This window comes from Microcaecilia unicolor, chromosome 7 (assembly GCF_901765095.1).
Source record: "Microcaecilia unicolor chromosome 7, aMicUni1.1, whole genome shotgun sequence".
Taxonomy (NCBI): domain Eukaryota; kingdom Metazoa; phylum Chordata; class Amphibia; order Gymnophiona; family Siphonopidae; genus Microcaecilia; species Microcaecilia unicolor.
Window position 1 is genome coordinate 65,938,135 of NC_044037.1, and position 15,302 is coordinate 65,953,436.

General features: G+C 40.9%; 1 protein-coding gene across 1 annotated transcript in view; it reads left to right on the plus strand.

Moving 5' to 3' along the window:
- The first annotated feature begins 7,593 nt into the window (after positions 1-7,593).
- Positions 7,594-15,302, plus strand: part of LOC115473695 (DNA-directed RNA polymerases I and III subunit RPAC2-like) — a 34,274-nt gene continuing 26,565 nt past the window's right edge. The window contains exon 1 of the mRNA XM_030208726.1: positions 7,594-7,678. Coding sequence (XP_030064586.1) covers positions 7,667-7,678 — 12 coding nt within the window. The 5' untranslated portion in view covers positions 7,594-7,666. The remainder of the gene's footprint in view (positions 7,679-15,302) is intronic.

A 15,302-nucleotide genomic window follows, 5' to 3' on the forward strand; every position in this document is an offset into this window, starting at 1 on the left:
GCTGTATATATATATATATATATATATATATATATATATATATATATATATATATATATATCTTTTTCACGTTACTAAGATCCCTCTGTAACACTAATTGTATATTTTCTAATATATGACCACTATTCATAAATATTGTAAGCCACATTGAGCCTGCAAAGAGGTGGGAAAATGTGGGATACAAATGCAATAAATAAAAAAAATAAAAATTATATATATATATATATATACATTTGTATCTGATTCCAGCAAAATCAGTAACTCTGAAAATTCCTCATATCATGCTACACTGGGACTGGGAGAAGGCTAGAGGCTGATGCAGGGCTGGAGCTGGGAGAAGGAGGTCTGATGGTGGCAGATGCTAGGACCAGGCATTGAGTTGGGAGAAGTGTCTAATTCTGGGGCTGGGAAAAGAGGCAAATGCTGGAGCGTGGCAGTGGGGAAAAGGGGTTAATGCTAAGAGAGTGAGAAGGAAGAGGAGGACAGATTGGGGGGAATAATTCAAGGGCATGTGCAGTGGAAGCTGGAGATGGCAGAGCAGAAGGACAGATGCTGGAGGCAAGAAGAATGACAAGCAGGGAGAATACAAGAAAGAAAGGGAAAGAAAAGCCTTCAGGGGAGAATGAAAGGTGTGAGAAAAGAGCGGGATGAAGAAATACAAGGATGGAGTAGATGTGAAGGATGAGGGAAGTGCCTCTAGTGGGTTGGGAGTAAATGAGAATGGGTGAGAATGGTGGACATCAAAAGAGAGTGTGGGTAGTCTCTAGTGAGGGAAGGGTGCAAGAAAGAAGAGCCTTCAGTGAGAGAGAGAGAAGTGTGTGTGTGTGTGTGTGAGAGAGAGAGAGAGAGGCAGCATTTCTATAGAGAAAGAGGGGGAGGGATGAGCCTGTAAAAAGTGAGTTAAAGGAAAACAGGGGCAAAGGATGGAGAGATGAGTGGAGAGATAGCATGAAGAATCAGGAGATTGGGGGGCCTAGGAAGCATCTTTGACTCCTCCCTCTCCTTCTCTGCGCATATCCAACAGACTGCCAAAACCTGTCGCTTCTTCCTCTTCAACATCAGCAAAATTCTCCCTTTCCTTTCTGAGCACACCACACGAACTCTCGTCCACGCTCTCATTACCTCTCGCCTTGACTACTGCAACTTACTCCTCACCGGCCTCCCACTTAGCCACCTATCCCCCCTTCAATCCGTTCAGAACGCTGCCGCACGTCTTATATTCCGCCAGAACCGATATACTCATATCACCCCTCTCCTCAAGTCACTTCACTGGCTTCTGATCAGTTACCGCATACAATTCAAGCTTCTCCTCCTTACCTACAAATGCACCCGGTCTGCGGCTCCTCACTACCTCTCCTCCCTCATCTCCCCCTACGTTCCCGCCCGTAACCTCCGCTCACAGGACAAATCCCTCCTTTCAGTACCCTTCTCCACCACTGCCAACTCCAGGCTCCGCTCATTCTGCCTTGCCTCACCCTATGCCTGGAACAATCTTCCTCAACCCCTACGCCAAGCCCCCTCCCTACCCATCTTCAAATCTCTGCTTAAAACTCACCTCTTCAATGCTGCTTTCGGCACCTAATCTTTCGAGAAATATAGTATGCCCTATCAGATCGACTCTACACTTGTCTTTTAGATTGTACACTTGTCTCTAGATTTACACCTGTATTTTAGATTGTACACTTGTCTTTAGATTGTACACCTGTCTTTTAGATTGTAAGCTCCTTAAGCAGGGACTGTCCTTCCATGTTAAAAATGTACAGCGCTGCGTAACCCTAGTAGCGCTTTAGAAATGTTAAGTAGTAGTAGTAGTATAAAGAGAAGGGACTATGGAAGTTCAGAGAGAATATGAAATGAAGAGAAGCTAAAAAGGAGGAATAAGAAAATGAGTAGGGGGTCACAGAAAGAGGAAATGACCTAGATATCAGGAAGAGTTGAGTTACAGGGAAAATGTTGGAGCTGGTGAGAAAATGACAGCCGGAGAATGTAGATAAGGGCTTGTGGGGGTGATTATAGTGAAAGGAAATGGGGGACTATGGAGCAAATGACAGACAAAATAGACTGAAAAAGGAAAGAGAAACAGGGGACAATGGGAAGACAGTAAGAGAGAGAGAGAGAGCCAAACTGGAAAGGAGATGCTGAAAAGAGAATTTAGGAGAAGAATAACATAAGGCAAGTGGAAAAGAGACTGAATCCAACCTAATTAGAAATATTAAGTGCCAAAACAAAGGTAGGAAAGAAAAAAATTATTAAAAAAATGTTTGGAATTGAAATGTGTCAGCTTTGGAAAAAGTACATTTTTATATTTTGTAGCCTACCATCTCTATGCTGATGACTCCCAAATCTACCTTTCTACCCCTGATATCTCACCTTGCATCCAAACCAAAGTTTCAGCGTGCTTGTCTGACATTGCTGTCTGGATGTCTCAACGCCACCTGAAATTAAATATGACCAAAACCGAGCTTCTCATTTTCCCCCCCAAACCCACCTCCCCGCTCCCCCCGTTTTCTATTTCTGTTGATGGCTCTCTCATTCTCCCTGTCTCCTCAGCTCGAAACCTTGGGGTCATCTTTGACTCTTCTCTCTCCTTCTCTGCTCATATCCAGCAGACCGCCAAGACCTGTCGTTTCTTTCTTTACAACATCCGTAAAATCCGCCCCTTTCTTTCCGAGCACTCTACCAAAACCCTCATCCACCCCCTTGTCACCTCTCGTTTAGACTACTGCAATCTGCTTCTTGCTGGCCTCCCACTTAGTCACCTCTCCCCTCTCCAGTCGGTTCAAAACTCTGCTGCCCGTCTCATCTTCCGCCAGGGTCGCTTTACTCATACTACCCCTCTCCTCAAGACCCTTCACTGGCTCCCTATCCGTTTTCGCATCCTGTTCAAACTTCTTCTACTAACCTATAAATGTATTCACTCTGCTGCTCCCCAGTATCTCTCCACACTCGTCCTTCCCTACACCCCTTCCCGTGCACTCCGCTCCATGGATAAATCCTTCTTATCTGTTCCCTTCTCCACTACTGCCAACTCCAGACTTCGCGCCTTCTGTCTCGCTGCACCCTACGCCTGGAATAAACTTCCTGAGCCCCTACGTCTTGCCCCATCCTTGGCCACCTTTAAATCTAGACTGAAAGCCCACCTCTTTAACATTGCTTTTGACTAGTAACCACTTGTAACCACTCGCCTCCACCTACCCTCCTCTCTTCCTTCCCGTTCACATTAATTGATTTGATTTGCTTACTTTATTTATTTTTTTGTCTATTAGATTGTAAGCTCTTTGAGCAGGGACTGTCTTTCTTCTATGTTTGTGCAGCGCTGCGTATGCCTTGTAGCGCTATAGAAATGCTAAATAGTAGTAGTAGTAGTAGTAGTAGAAATGCATTTCTATTTCTCATTTACCAATATACAAATGTCTAAGGAAGCCAGACTCTATATGTCAGTTTTTGTCTGCCTGTTTCTTTCTAATTTATTGTCCTTCTAATTATGGTCTCTTATTCTGAATGTGTGACTGAGGTGAAGGATTCTGCTAGTGTGTATTTCCTTGGTAGGGATCTGTAGCACTCCAGCTTGTTCTAGTTTCCAAACAGTATCTATATTGGTGCTCTAAGGCCTGGTGTAGTTTTTACAGTATTGTGCTACTACATCTTAAGAAGGAAAAGTGACTGAAAGCGTAGCTAAGGTAAAAGAAAAGTCATAAGAGAAGATAACAGGAAGAATAGAGGAAATTGTTTTTGGTTATCCTTAATCATCTCTGTTGTAAATAAGGTAATTTTCTGGAATGGCTGTGGGATTGAGATGTTCTAAGGGGTGGAGCCGTGGAATGGGGCAGGGCTAGGGGCATGCACTACAAGTCTCCCTTTCAAAAATTGGGCTCCCTTGGCAGCTCTGCCATGTAGAACATGCCTTACACACAGAAAATCCTTGATAAAATTATATTTAAAGTGGTTAAAAGGGCAAATCCTTTTTCAAAATTACAATAACAGTAAAATAAAGCTACCGAGCATAGACGGGTCTTGCATTTACATATTCCAAAGTAGCAAGTAGGGGAACTTAGAATGCATATGCAAGTCCATGCAGGTGTGGGTAAACTTGAGTGCAATGCAGGCATCTAGGAGACACCCTCTACAGGACACACACAAGGACTTCAGCTCTGAATGAGTGCTCTCTCTTTAGATTTCCAAGCACGGGTCCTACACTCTTCCTCCAGACAGCTCCAGAACAACCCCAACATAGGGACTCAATGAGGTCAAACTCAGCCCAAGGTATCAAGATCTGCGGTGATAAGCAAAGCGGAAGAAATATACACTCAAAAACCCACAGGACCCCCCTCAGTAGCACAGTATCTCTCCCTTTTTCGCAAACCCACATGTCCCAGTCCAGTATCTTTCCTTCATTCTCAAACTCCCCACCCTTGTAACTTTCCTTTTCCAGAGTTCCACCCCCCCTCCTCAGCCAAGGAGGTTTAATGATAAGAGATGGCATGAGCCTATCTGGCCTATTATTTGGGCTGAAGCCAGTGGGTGGAGCTTGCCACCATATTGGTTTGTCCAAAACAATAGCAAACTTGTGAGGTTTATATTGTTTTATTAAACCTCCTTAGTTTTTTCAGTGTTAGGAGGGGATGGGGGGAAGGATGTAAGGGGAGGAGGGGTTTGGGGAGTTTTCGAGGAGTCCGTGAAGGGGGGAGGTTTATGTTTTTGTCAGAGCTTGCTTTGTTATATTTGTAATGCTGTATTGTGGATTTCTGTGCTGCACTATATGCCTTTTTTTTAATCTAAAAAAGACATTTATTAGAGAACATGAATTGCAAGCTATATGAAAAGTTGATACACATGTGCTTCTTCCCTAAAGGATACCATGGATACTAATTTAAAAAATACTTGACATGGTTCAGACCCTTCTTAAAACTTGGTCTCCTCTTTACCTGTCCTGGTAGGGTCGGCTGGAGTCAATAAAATGATGATCTCCCCAAAAATTATGTTCATTTTAAGTATGTTACCTATCTTATTTCCCCCTTGCTTTTATAAAAGTATTGACAAAATTTTGATTAAGTTCTTGTGGTCTGGGAAAACTACCAAAATTGCTCTTGCTACTCTTAAATCTACCAAGGAGAAATCTGGGGTTTTATTCTCCGATTTTCTCACTTATCATTGAGCCTTCATATTACAGCAAGCCTCCAAGTGGTTAGTAAGTGATCTGGCCTATTCCCCTTCATGGTTACAAATTGAAAAAAGTAAATGGTATCCCCTAGACCTTAACTCATATCTACATTTAACACTTATGGACAAATTAAAACAAGACCCCTTGATTTCCAATGCGTTTTCATCTTTACTAAAACTAGACAATCTTATGGTCATTACATCTGACACTTCATTGAAGTCATCCTTATGGTATAACCCTAATATTCGCATAAATAACCATTCTCTCCAATGGAAAGAATGGTTTCAGAGTAACATTTGGTCTGTTGAAGATGTTTTTTCAAACAACAAATTGAAACCGTTCTCAGCACTTCAAACTTAGTTCAATCTGCATTCTACCCAATATTTCCATTGGATTCAGTTGAAACATTTTTTTGACTCCATCCAGACTTATTTATCATCCCTATGACTGGGTGCTCCATCTCTTTTTGATGTTGTCTCTTCAATCACATCAAAAGGTCATGTTGCCTCCAAATTCTACAAGTTCATGATTACTTCACTCTACAGTGGTAAATCTAGTCTATGGTCTATATGGGAATCTGAGCTGAAATGCCACTTGACAGATCAGCAATGGAGTTTGTTCTGGATGAAAATCAGTAGACCTACAGCATCTGCAAATTATTTGCAATCTCTCTTCTGTCTTCATCACAGGTCGTTATTGACTCATAAAATGAAAATTGCTGGTCTCTTGGATAATGACTTGTGTTGGTCTTGTAAATCAGCTATAGGAACCTTCAATCATATTCTTTTTGATTGTTCTAAAACCTTCAAATTTTGGAATAATATTTGGTGTGTGATTTCTGATATTTTTCATTTATCTGAAGTGCTTTCAATCAGTAAAATCATATTTGGTTCGCCTGTTATTGAAAAGGTTTTAGATAAATATTCCTCCAAATTGTATGATACGTTAATTGCTATTGGTCTAAAAATGGTTTTAGCAAATTGGAAGGATAACTCCTTTCTTAATTCTCACTTTTGGTGGCATTCTGTTTTACAAATTCACAAATTTGAATTATCTTTAGCCATCAAAGTTATAAATTCGTTATATTTTGACAAAGTGTGGTTGCCTTTAAAAACTTATCTTTCTTTAAACAAGAGCTCTCCATAATATTTGATTGTAATTTTTTGTACCTATCCTTTTGGTTCTAATTTTAATTATTAATTTTATCAATTTCTATGTAAATTGCAGGTTCTGTTTTGAATTTATTTATAAATTGCTTTCCCCTAATCCCCTCCTCCTTTACCTTCCTACCTTTCCCTCCTCTGTTACATGTATATTGATATTCTTTGATTTGAGTATTTGATTATTCCTTGTACTTTGCAGTTTTATCTCTGTATCATTATAAATTAATAAAAAGTTTCAAGGACTAAATTGCTTCTCTTCAACATTTAGCATCTAGCATATAATGAACATTTCTGTCTGTCTGATGTGATTAGAATCCAACAACCAGATGCAAATCGCCTGTGGTGCGGGTTAAATATTGGCCAGCACGTTTCCGTCTTCCTCGCTCTCGGGACTGTGCTTGTGTGGCACACAGAACCTCCTGGAAGCCTTTCACCCAGTGGCGTAGCCAAGGGTGGGCCCAGGCCCACCCACTTTGAGCTCAGGCCCACCCAGTAGCAGCACACTTATGATGTGGTTGGCAGGGATCCCCAAGCCCCACCAGCCAAAATCTCCCTACAACTGTCCCTCCTGTGTACCTTTGTAAATAGCAGATCTTCGCCTGCAGCGACTGATACATACTGGTTTCACCGGCCCCACATCCTTCCCTCTGATGTATTCCTGCCTATGCAGAAACAGGAAGTTGCATCAGAGGGAAGGCTGTCGGGCCAACATGAGCAGTGTGTATTAGTTGCTGCTCGCTGCCGGTGAAAATCTGCTATTTACTACTTATCATTTCTAAAGCGTTACTAGACTATGCAGCGCTGTATGTCTCGTAGGTATTCAGGGGAGGGAGGATGTTTGAGAGACCACATGGCATGCAGGCGAGAGAGTAAGAGACCAAATCACTTGTGGGACAAGGCAGAGTTCTTCTGCCTACCCATCTTGGGCCCAGGCCCACCCAAAATTGGGTATCTGGCTACGCCCCTGCTTTCACCTCTCCACTATGCTCTGATAGTCTTTTTTATTTGAAAGCATCCCATATGTAGTTTCTCTGTGTACTTTATGCTGCATAAGCTGGCATGTTTAAATATAATTGAGATGAGATAAAATAAAAATGCACAACGACAACATGGATGCAACTTGCAACAGCTGATAGTTTGTCAGGAATATACCAAGATGGCGGCTGCTGGGGGGGGGGGAGCCAGCTTCAGCGTTGTGACGTCACTCCTGCATAAATCCGAACCTCCTTGTCTTCTGCCGCGTTACGTTCTGCCGGAAACACTGTTTCCGAAACAGGAAATACGCCAAAGGGGCGTGGGAGAAGGATTAAATCGACGGGGTTGGTGGCGGGCGATTGCAGGCATGAGTTTAAAGGTAGGGTAGGGCGGAATGGGGCCCCAGAGGAGTTTGAAATTGAGACACAGCTGTCGGATAGGGGAGAGTGGTAGAAAAGGGAATGTACGACAGACCTCGGTCGCGTGTGAAGAAGGATGTTCGGCCTGTGTGAACGTGAGAAGTAGAATGTACGTGATTTGGTATCTCTGCTGTTTGGCTGAGAATGTGAACGTAAATGTTTCCTTTCACATTGACCCTTGAACCCCTTCCTTCCCCCCCCCCCCCCCCCCGAGAGTATGAAATCAGGCAATTCAATTATTTACTATAGAGTTAAATAAAAACAAAAGTAAAAAGTGACTTAGATACATGTTGGCTAAGTTCAGCTGATTATTACCCATACCTAGTCAGCTATTAAAATTTTTTTTTCTTGTATTGCTGATTTCTTTTCATCATTATTTCCTGGTAAAATACTAGAGATGCCTCTTCCGCCCTAGCTGTTACCTAAATTGCCCTAGACTGAAACGGTTTGATATATTGAGCCCGTGAGAGGGAGGCATTGTCAGTTAGGCAATCATGTTTGTTTGTTTGTATGTATGTATGTTAGGTGGTGGACAATGGGCATACGTAATGAAACGTTATTAGGCTGGGAGATGGATGGAAGGAAGGAGAGGGATCATGGCTGGTTGACACTCTGTTTAGATTTGCTAAACGATGCTGAAAATTACTGCTTGGCTATTGGTTTGTTTTCTCCACCAAAACTCGTTCATTGTGATCACCAGTAATTTCAGAAGCTTAATTTGGTTTACTACTGAAACTGCATGGATAGATTAGCTGGCTAAGTCCTTACTTAGCTGATGACATCCTCGTGGAATTTTGTCTTTTGTAGACAGTGTTTGATTACTTCTCTCCATTTATTAATCTTTATGATCTTAATTTCATATTTATGGCAAAATAATTATTCTGTTAGCATTTATTTACTATCCTTTTTGAAGACATTCACCCAAGGCGGTGTAAAGCAACAAACAATAAGTTGAATATAGGCTATAGATAATTTAACAATAAAAATACTCAAATAGTAGTAAACATTATGATATAGTATGCTATTTACAGTACCTGTTAAAACATCTTACTAGACAGCATAGGGTTTGAACAGAGGTGTTAGGTATAGACAAGATAAGATTGAAAAACAAGAGAAAATATGGATTAAGGAAAAATTGCACATGGAAGTCAAAAAAATACATGAAAATGATCTTAAGTAGAGTAAGTCTGCTATAGTATGTGCAGCAAGGTTGTGTGACTAGTTTGTTGCTTCTTCCATTAAAGACTTGGGAGAAGAGCTACACTTTCACCTGCTTCCTGAAGTAGACATTGTTTCATTAAGCAAAACCTTTTGGGAATGTTTCGGACTGTAGAGGCTACTCCGAAGAATGCTTATTGGAAGATATCACTTTGTTCAATTTTCTTTTGGAGAAGATGTGGTCCTTAGTGATCTCAAAGGTGCAGATAGGAAGATCCATTTTATTTAAGGGAACCTCCATTTATAGGTATTTTCCACTTCCAAGTGTAAAAAGAAAAACTTTCTGGAATATCCATGCATGGCTGTGCATGTATCTGGAAACAAAAGAAAACCTCTGTGAGGATTCCTTTAGACCCTTTGATGGACCATGAAAATTTGGTGTGGATGAGATGCCCAGTGGCCATGTGACTTATATGCGAGTCACAGGGTGGGCTAAAAGTTAGGGTGCGACCTAACACACATACCACTTGAACTGGATTTACCATGCATTACTCATGTATAAGTTTAAAAGTGTACCCATTCTGTTCCACTTGGGATTCTATATACCTCTTGTATCTCCCCTCAGCCATCTCTTCTCCAAGCAGAAGAGTCCTAACCTCTTTAGCTTCTTCTCATAGGGGAAGCATGCCATACCCTTCCATCGTTTTGGTCACACTTGTGTAGCTTTTTTTAATTCCATCATATCTGTTTTTAAGATGCGGTGACCAGAATTTCACACAGTACTCAAGGTGTGTTTGCAGCATGGAGTGATAGAGGCATTATGATATTTGTTTTATTCTCTTTTCCTTTCCTAACAATTCCCAAAATTGCTTTTGCATTTTTGGCTGCCACCTCACACTGAGCAGAAGATTATGATATGGTACAGTCTCGATAATCTGACCATCCGGCATATACGACAGACCCCCCCCCCTGTGATGCCATCGTTCATTGCTGATTAGTGTTAATAAACAATAGTTTAAAGATACCCTATGCCTGTGCTTTATGTATAAGGTATATTTTCTGTGCATTTTTAAGGGGTTACCATTGTTTTTTGTATTATCTGACTTTTCACTTATCCAACAATGAGTCAGTCCTGTTTATGTCGGATAATCAAAGACTGTATAGTATTGTTCATGATGATACCTAGATCCTTTTCCTAGGTGGTGACTCCTAATGTGGAAACTAGCAACATGTAGCTATAATTTGGGTTATTAAGATTTACCACCTTTTTGAAGGAATTCACTCAAGGTGGTGTACAGTAAGAATAGGTCAAACGTGAGCAATAGGCAATTACAGCAGTAAAAATATTCAACTAACAATACAAAGTATGGCATGGCATACTACTTGCAATGTCAACACAATACGTAATGGAACATTATAATTGATAGTGATGGGTAAGAAAGTAGGAAGTTAGAAAGTAAGGTGACTGATTTGAAGAAAGTTGCACATGAGGTCAGAGAGATGGTTAAATATTATCTCAGGGTAGGAGTGGATAAACTTGTCCCACTGCAGTATGTGTAGCCCGAGTAACTCCTTGAGTGAGACTTAGTTACTTCTTTCATTAAAGGCCTGGTTGAAGAGCCAAGCTTTCACCTGCCTCCTGAAGTAGAGAGAGTCTTGTGTTAAGCGGAGCCTTTCAGGCACTGCATTCCAGAGTATGGGGGGCTACTCCAGCGAAGGCTCGCTTGCGGGTATCACATTGTGTAATGTCTTTTGGAGAGGGTGTGGTTAGTGAAAGCCCTTGGTTCCACTAATTATTAGGCTACTCCTCCACTCCAAAGGAAAAAGGGAGCGAAAAGCTTAAAAGCAAGGGGATGCCAAGGAGCTTGAAAACTGCAAATTTGCCTTCGTTTCTCATTCTCTTTTACATTTCTCCACTAATATATCTTCAACTTGTCCAGTTGCAGAATCTCGTCTGTGGGTTTGCTTTGTAGGATCTCAAGCAGGTGGTTTTCTACATTTATCATTTCACGTCACTAGGTGGCAGCATAAGACTTCTGGATAGAGTTTGCATTGCCATGCACAAAGAACTACACCATGCTGGAGTTAACTTTTTTTCTTTCCCAGAGAAGGGAAGGTATTGAGATGGGTTGACCTGAATACCAGTGCACAGAAAACTGTTAATCCAGAAATGAATCCTATATGTTTTCATTTGATCTTTTAGCAAGCATAAAACTTGGGTCTACAACAGGATATGAAGCAGGACTAAGGGAAATAAGTTGTTTTTGTTAGTTACAAATAGTTTCTTGGGTTAGAAGTTCTTTAACTAATAAACATTTAAGATATTTGAGGGTTTTTTGTTTTGTTTTTCTTTCTGAAGTTGGTGAGTAAAAGGGCTTGTTAAGGTCATTAAAGGACAAAGTGATGTGGTAGTCGTGTCATTCCACTTTTATAGGTAATAAGTAGAGAACAAAACAAAGAAGAGAAAATAAGGTGATACCTTTTTTATTGGACTAAATACACTTTTTGATTAGCTTTCAAACGTAATACTTTCGTCAGGTGTTTTGATGTTTGCTTATTTCTGATTTGAAGAAAAATGTGTTGCCTTTTGAAAGGTAAACCAAAAATGTATTTAGTCCAATAAAAAGGTGGTATCTTATTTTCTTTGTTCTTTTTCTATTTAAGGTCATTAAAGAAATCACTGGAAACAATAGTATTTCAGTCACGTGGTAGGCAAGCAACATAAAGTGTGGTACGGCGATCATATTTTTTTGTACATGCTTTAAACTTATCACCACCTCCACCAGCCTGGCATGAGAAGTAGGAAGAGGAGGAAGCAGCCCAAGGAGTGGGATACCATGCTAGATAAAACAGTGGAGTTGTTTGGCAATTACCTTATTACATAAAACAAGGGGTCCCAGAGTGCATGTGCACTCTGGATTTAAAAAAAAAGGAAACTCTTTGCTTTGTAAGCATCTGGAGTGGATCTTGGTCTTTATGCCAAATAAGAGATGCAGTAAAAATCCAGGCTATATTTAAGATCAGTTCACCGCTGAACCTTGAAAAATCTCAGGAGAGGAGAAAGACATCCAAGACTTTCCTGTGCTACAAGGCAGGCTGTCTCTGCTTCGTCGACTGCTAAACTTAGCTCCAGGGAGGTCAGAAGCCCTGAGATGTGCTGATTGCTTGGAGATTAATGAGGTGCTCTGTAGGCTTTGGAGGTGATCCAAGCACCTAACAGGAGTGGTACTGAGCCATTAGCACTTATTCACTTGTCAAGCATCCAGAGGGAGATAAAGAAGAGAATGTATCCTCAGTCTCTCCTGTATTGGACTCAGCTGATGAAATAAGTGTCCACAAACCCACCAAGGAAGAGAAATTTCACCAAAGGAGCCCTGGTTTTCTAAAGACTTCCCCATCAATAATAAAAAAAAATCAATGGTGAAATTCTTTCAAAAACAAGGCCCTGGAGCCTACATTTGCTTTGTTTCCGGTACTTTATAAAACCAATGTATGTTTTCCACTCCAGCTGAAAATGGAAGAGCAATGATCTGTGGCTGGGGAAGGAAACCATTTAAAGGAAGATAGAGCAGAAATAGGGATAGCTCTTTCTGATTTATCCATATTTATAAGGTTAGCTAATAGGAGACTTAATTACCAATGAGTAATAACCCTAAATGAAGACTGGCAAGGGGCGAGGGTGTAACCTGCACAGAGCAGCAGTACCAATCTTTAAATTAAGGCCTGGTTGGGGAGGGGGGGAGGTAACCTGTATGGTGTGGCAGTTAAAATTCTAATCTTACAAAGCAGAATGGATGGTCATTTCAGTCTTTATCTGTTGTCTGTGTTCCTATAATTATATGCCTAAGTATAAAATTGTGCAAATATTTGTCCTGTTTTTGTCACATCACACATCAGCTAAGTGCATCTTCTAATGCTCCTCAGTGCTCCCCCCTCCGAGAGGAGCATGAAAAGGTTTGGATTATTGATGAAGTATGTTCTAGATGTAGAAGTCGGTGAGCTACATTACTAGCTTTGGGGAGGGAGTGGTTATACACTGACCTCCCCTTCCCCAAATCAACTACTGTACCAGATTGTACCCCATCCAATAATGAATGCACTATGACACTTTCTAGCCATTGGTTCAGAGATCCCAAGTTAAGGTCCTGACTCGGAAACCCAGGTTTGTGGAGGGCTGTTCTAATTTCCATTTACTTCCATTGAAGTTGCTGAGAGTACAAAACTTTATTTCACTTTAGGGCTGTAGTTAAAAATCAGTGCTAAAGATGATTGAGGAATGTTTTACTTCTAGTGCACCTCTGTTGGACCAGCTTTTGCGTGCAGGTCCTTTCTATGAAAGTGTACTAAAATTAAAGCACTCTTATTGCATATTAAAATCTTCCTGCATCACAAATGAAGGAATTTGTAACATTTTTGGGCGTATTATCAGCTACTCTATGCCCCATCAACTGAGAGAAGGATTGCACAGTAATAGGCTTGGGTGATCCAAGTACAAACCTCAAATGGATAGTGACTTTAAATTCCCCCATAAAACTGTAGGAAATGGACTGAACAATAAAGCAGAGCACTTTGACGAAGACCCCAGAATAGAGAATGACACGAGGATAAAATTTGTCCCTGTCCCTACCCCCTTCCCCGTGGGCTCTGTTCTCATCTGCAGAAGCCTTGAACACTTATGATTTTATATTTAAATCCTTTTATTTTTTTTTATAAAAAGGAGCAATATGCTGTGCAACTGTTGTGTATAAATTACAAATGGAAAACAATAATAATAATGAGCAGCTATAATAAACCCTCCCACCACCACCCTCTATATTTCCAACCCTAACAATAGCTGACTTCTACTACCTCAAGGAATCCTAAGCCACCCTGTTAAAATGTCCAGGAGTACAAAATACAACATGTTCTGTATGCCCCAGAGGGAAGAAATATGCCCTGTGAAGCACTGTTATGATTTTTTAATCTGTGGATGAATAAGAAGTCATCAAAAATCTCAGGACTGAGTCTAGCTCTCATGTCTTCCACAGTCCCTCCAGCAATGTAAGATGTCTTCTTAGAAGATGTGCTGGTAGCAGGATGTACAGGATCCCCCATGCAAGTTTTGCTAGCTGTAGCCAGCATGTTTGCTTGTTTTTCCAAAAAATAAAAATATTTTCATCTGCATCAATCAAACATAAATAATAGTCCAGTTCATTAACAGGCTTCCAAATAGAAAGTGACATGGGGACAAAGTTTGTCCCTGTCCTCACGGGCTCTGTCCCCACCCCGTCCCTGTGGGATCTGTCCCTGTATCATTCTCTACCCCAGAAGAGGATGGTGTTCGCTCTGAATTTTAAATGCTCAGTGAAGAGATAGTATTACTGTTAACACATCTACAAGTAGTGGACACAGAATCGCCTTCAGATCACCTTAATATACTTAGTATATCTTGGAGGAAAGGAGAAACAGGGGTGATATGATACAGACGTTAAAATATTTGAAAGGTATTAATCTGCAAATGAACCTTTTCCGGAGATGGGAAGGTGGTAGAACTAGAGGACGTGAATTGATGTTGAAGGGGAGCAGACTCAGGACTAATGTCAGGAAGTATTTTTTCACGGAGAGGGTGGTGGATATGTGGAATGCCCTCCCGCGGGAGGTGGTGGAGTTGAAAATGGTAATGGAATTCAAACATGCTTAGGATAAACACAAAGGAATCCTGTTTAGAAGGAATGGTTCCGTGAAATCTCGATTGGGTGGCAACGCTGGTAATTGGGGAAACAAAATGGGAGCTGGGCAGACTTCTACAGTCTACGCCCTGATCATGACTGAATAGATAGGGATGGGCTTGAGTGTAAATTTTAAGGGGCTTCGATGTTAGCTTCAGAACTTAGTACAAGAATAGTACGGGGTAGACTTCTACGGTCTGTGCCCTGAGAAAGACAAGGACAAATCAAGCTCAGGTATACATATAAAGTATCATATACCATGTAAAATGAGTTTATCTTGTTGGGCAGACTGGATGGACTGTACAGGTCTTTATCTGCCGTCATTTACTATGTTACTATGTTAATTTAGTCCACATTATTGTGCTTCCAAAGCCTTGCTAGGATCCTGCATTGCCCAAGTCATACCGACCAATCTCATTATTAATAATAACTGTGTGAAACTGCTTGCAAAGGTGATGACAAATAGTATGGCACAAGTACTGCTGTTGATTGTCCATGATTCACTAGTTGATTTGTCAGGGATTGATCAATGGCAAAAACATTGTGGAGAATTTTAACATCCTTGGAATACAGGGAACTGGTTGGAGGGCCCTCACTGTTAATTAGCTTTAACACAGAAAAGCATTTGACTTAGTTCCTTGAGATTTAATTTATGCAACTCTAGAAAAGTATGAATTGATAGCATTTTGTGCCTATGATTAGGGAGCTATACTCCTTG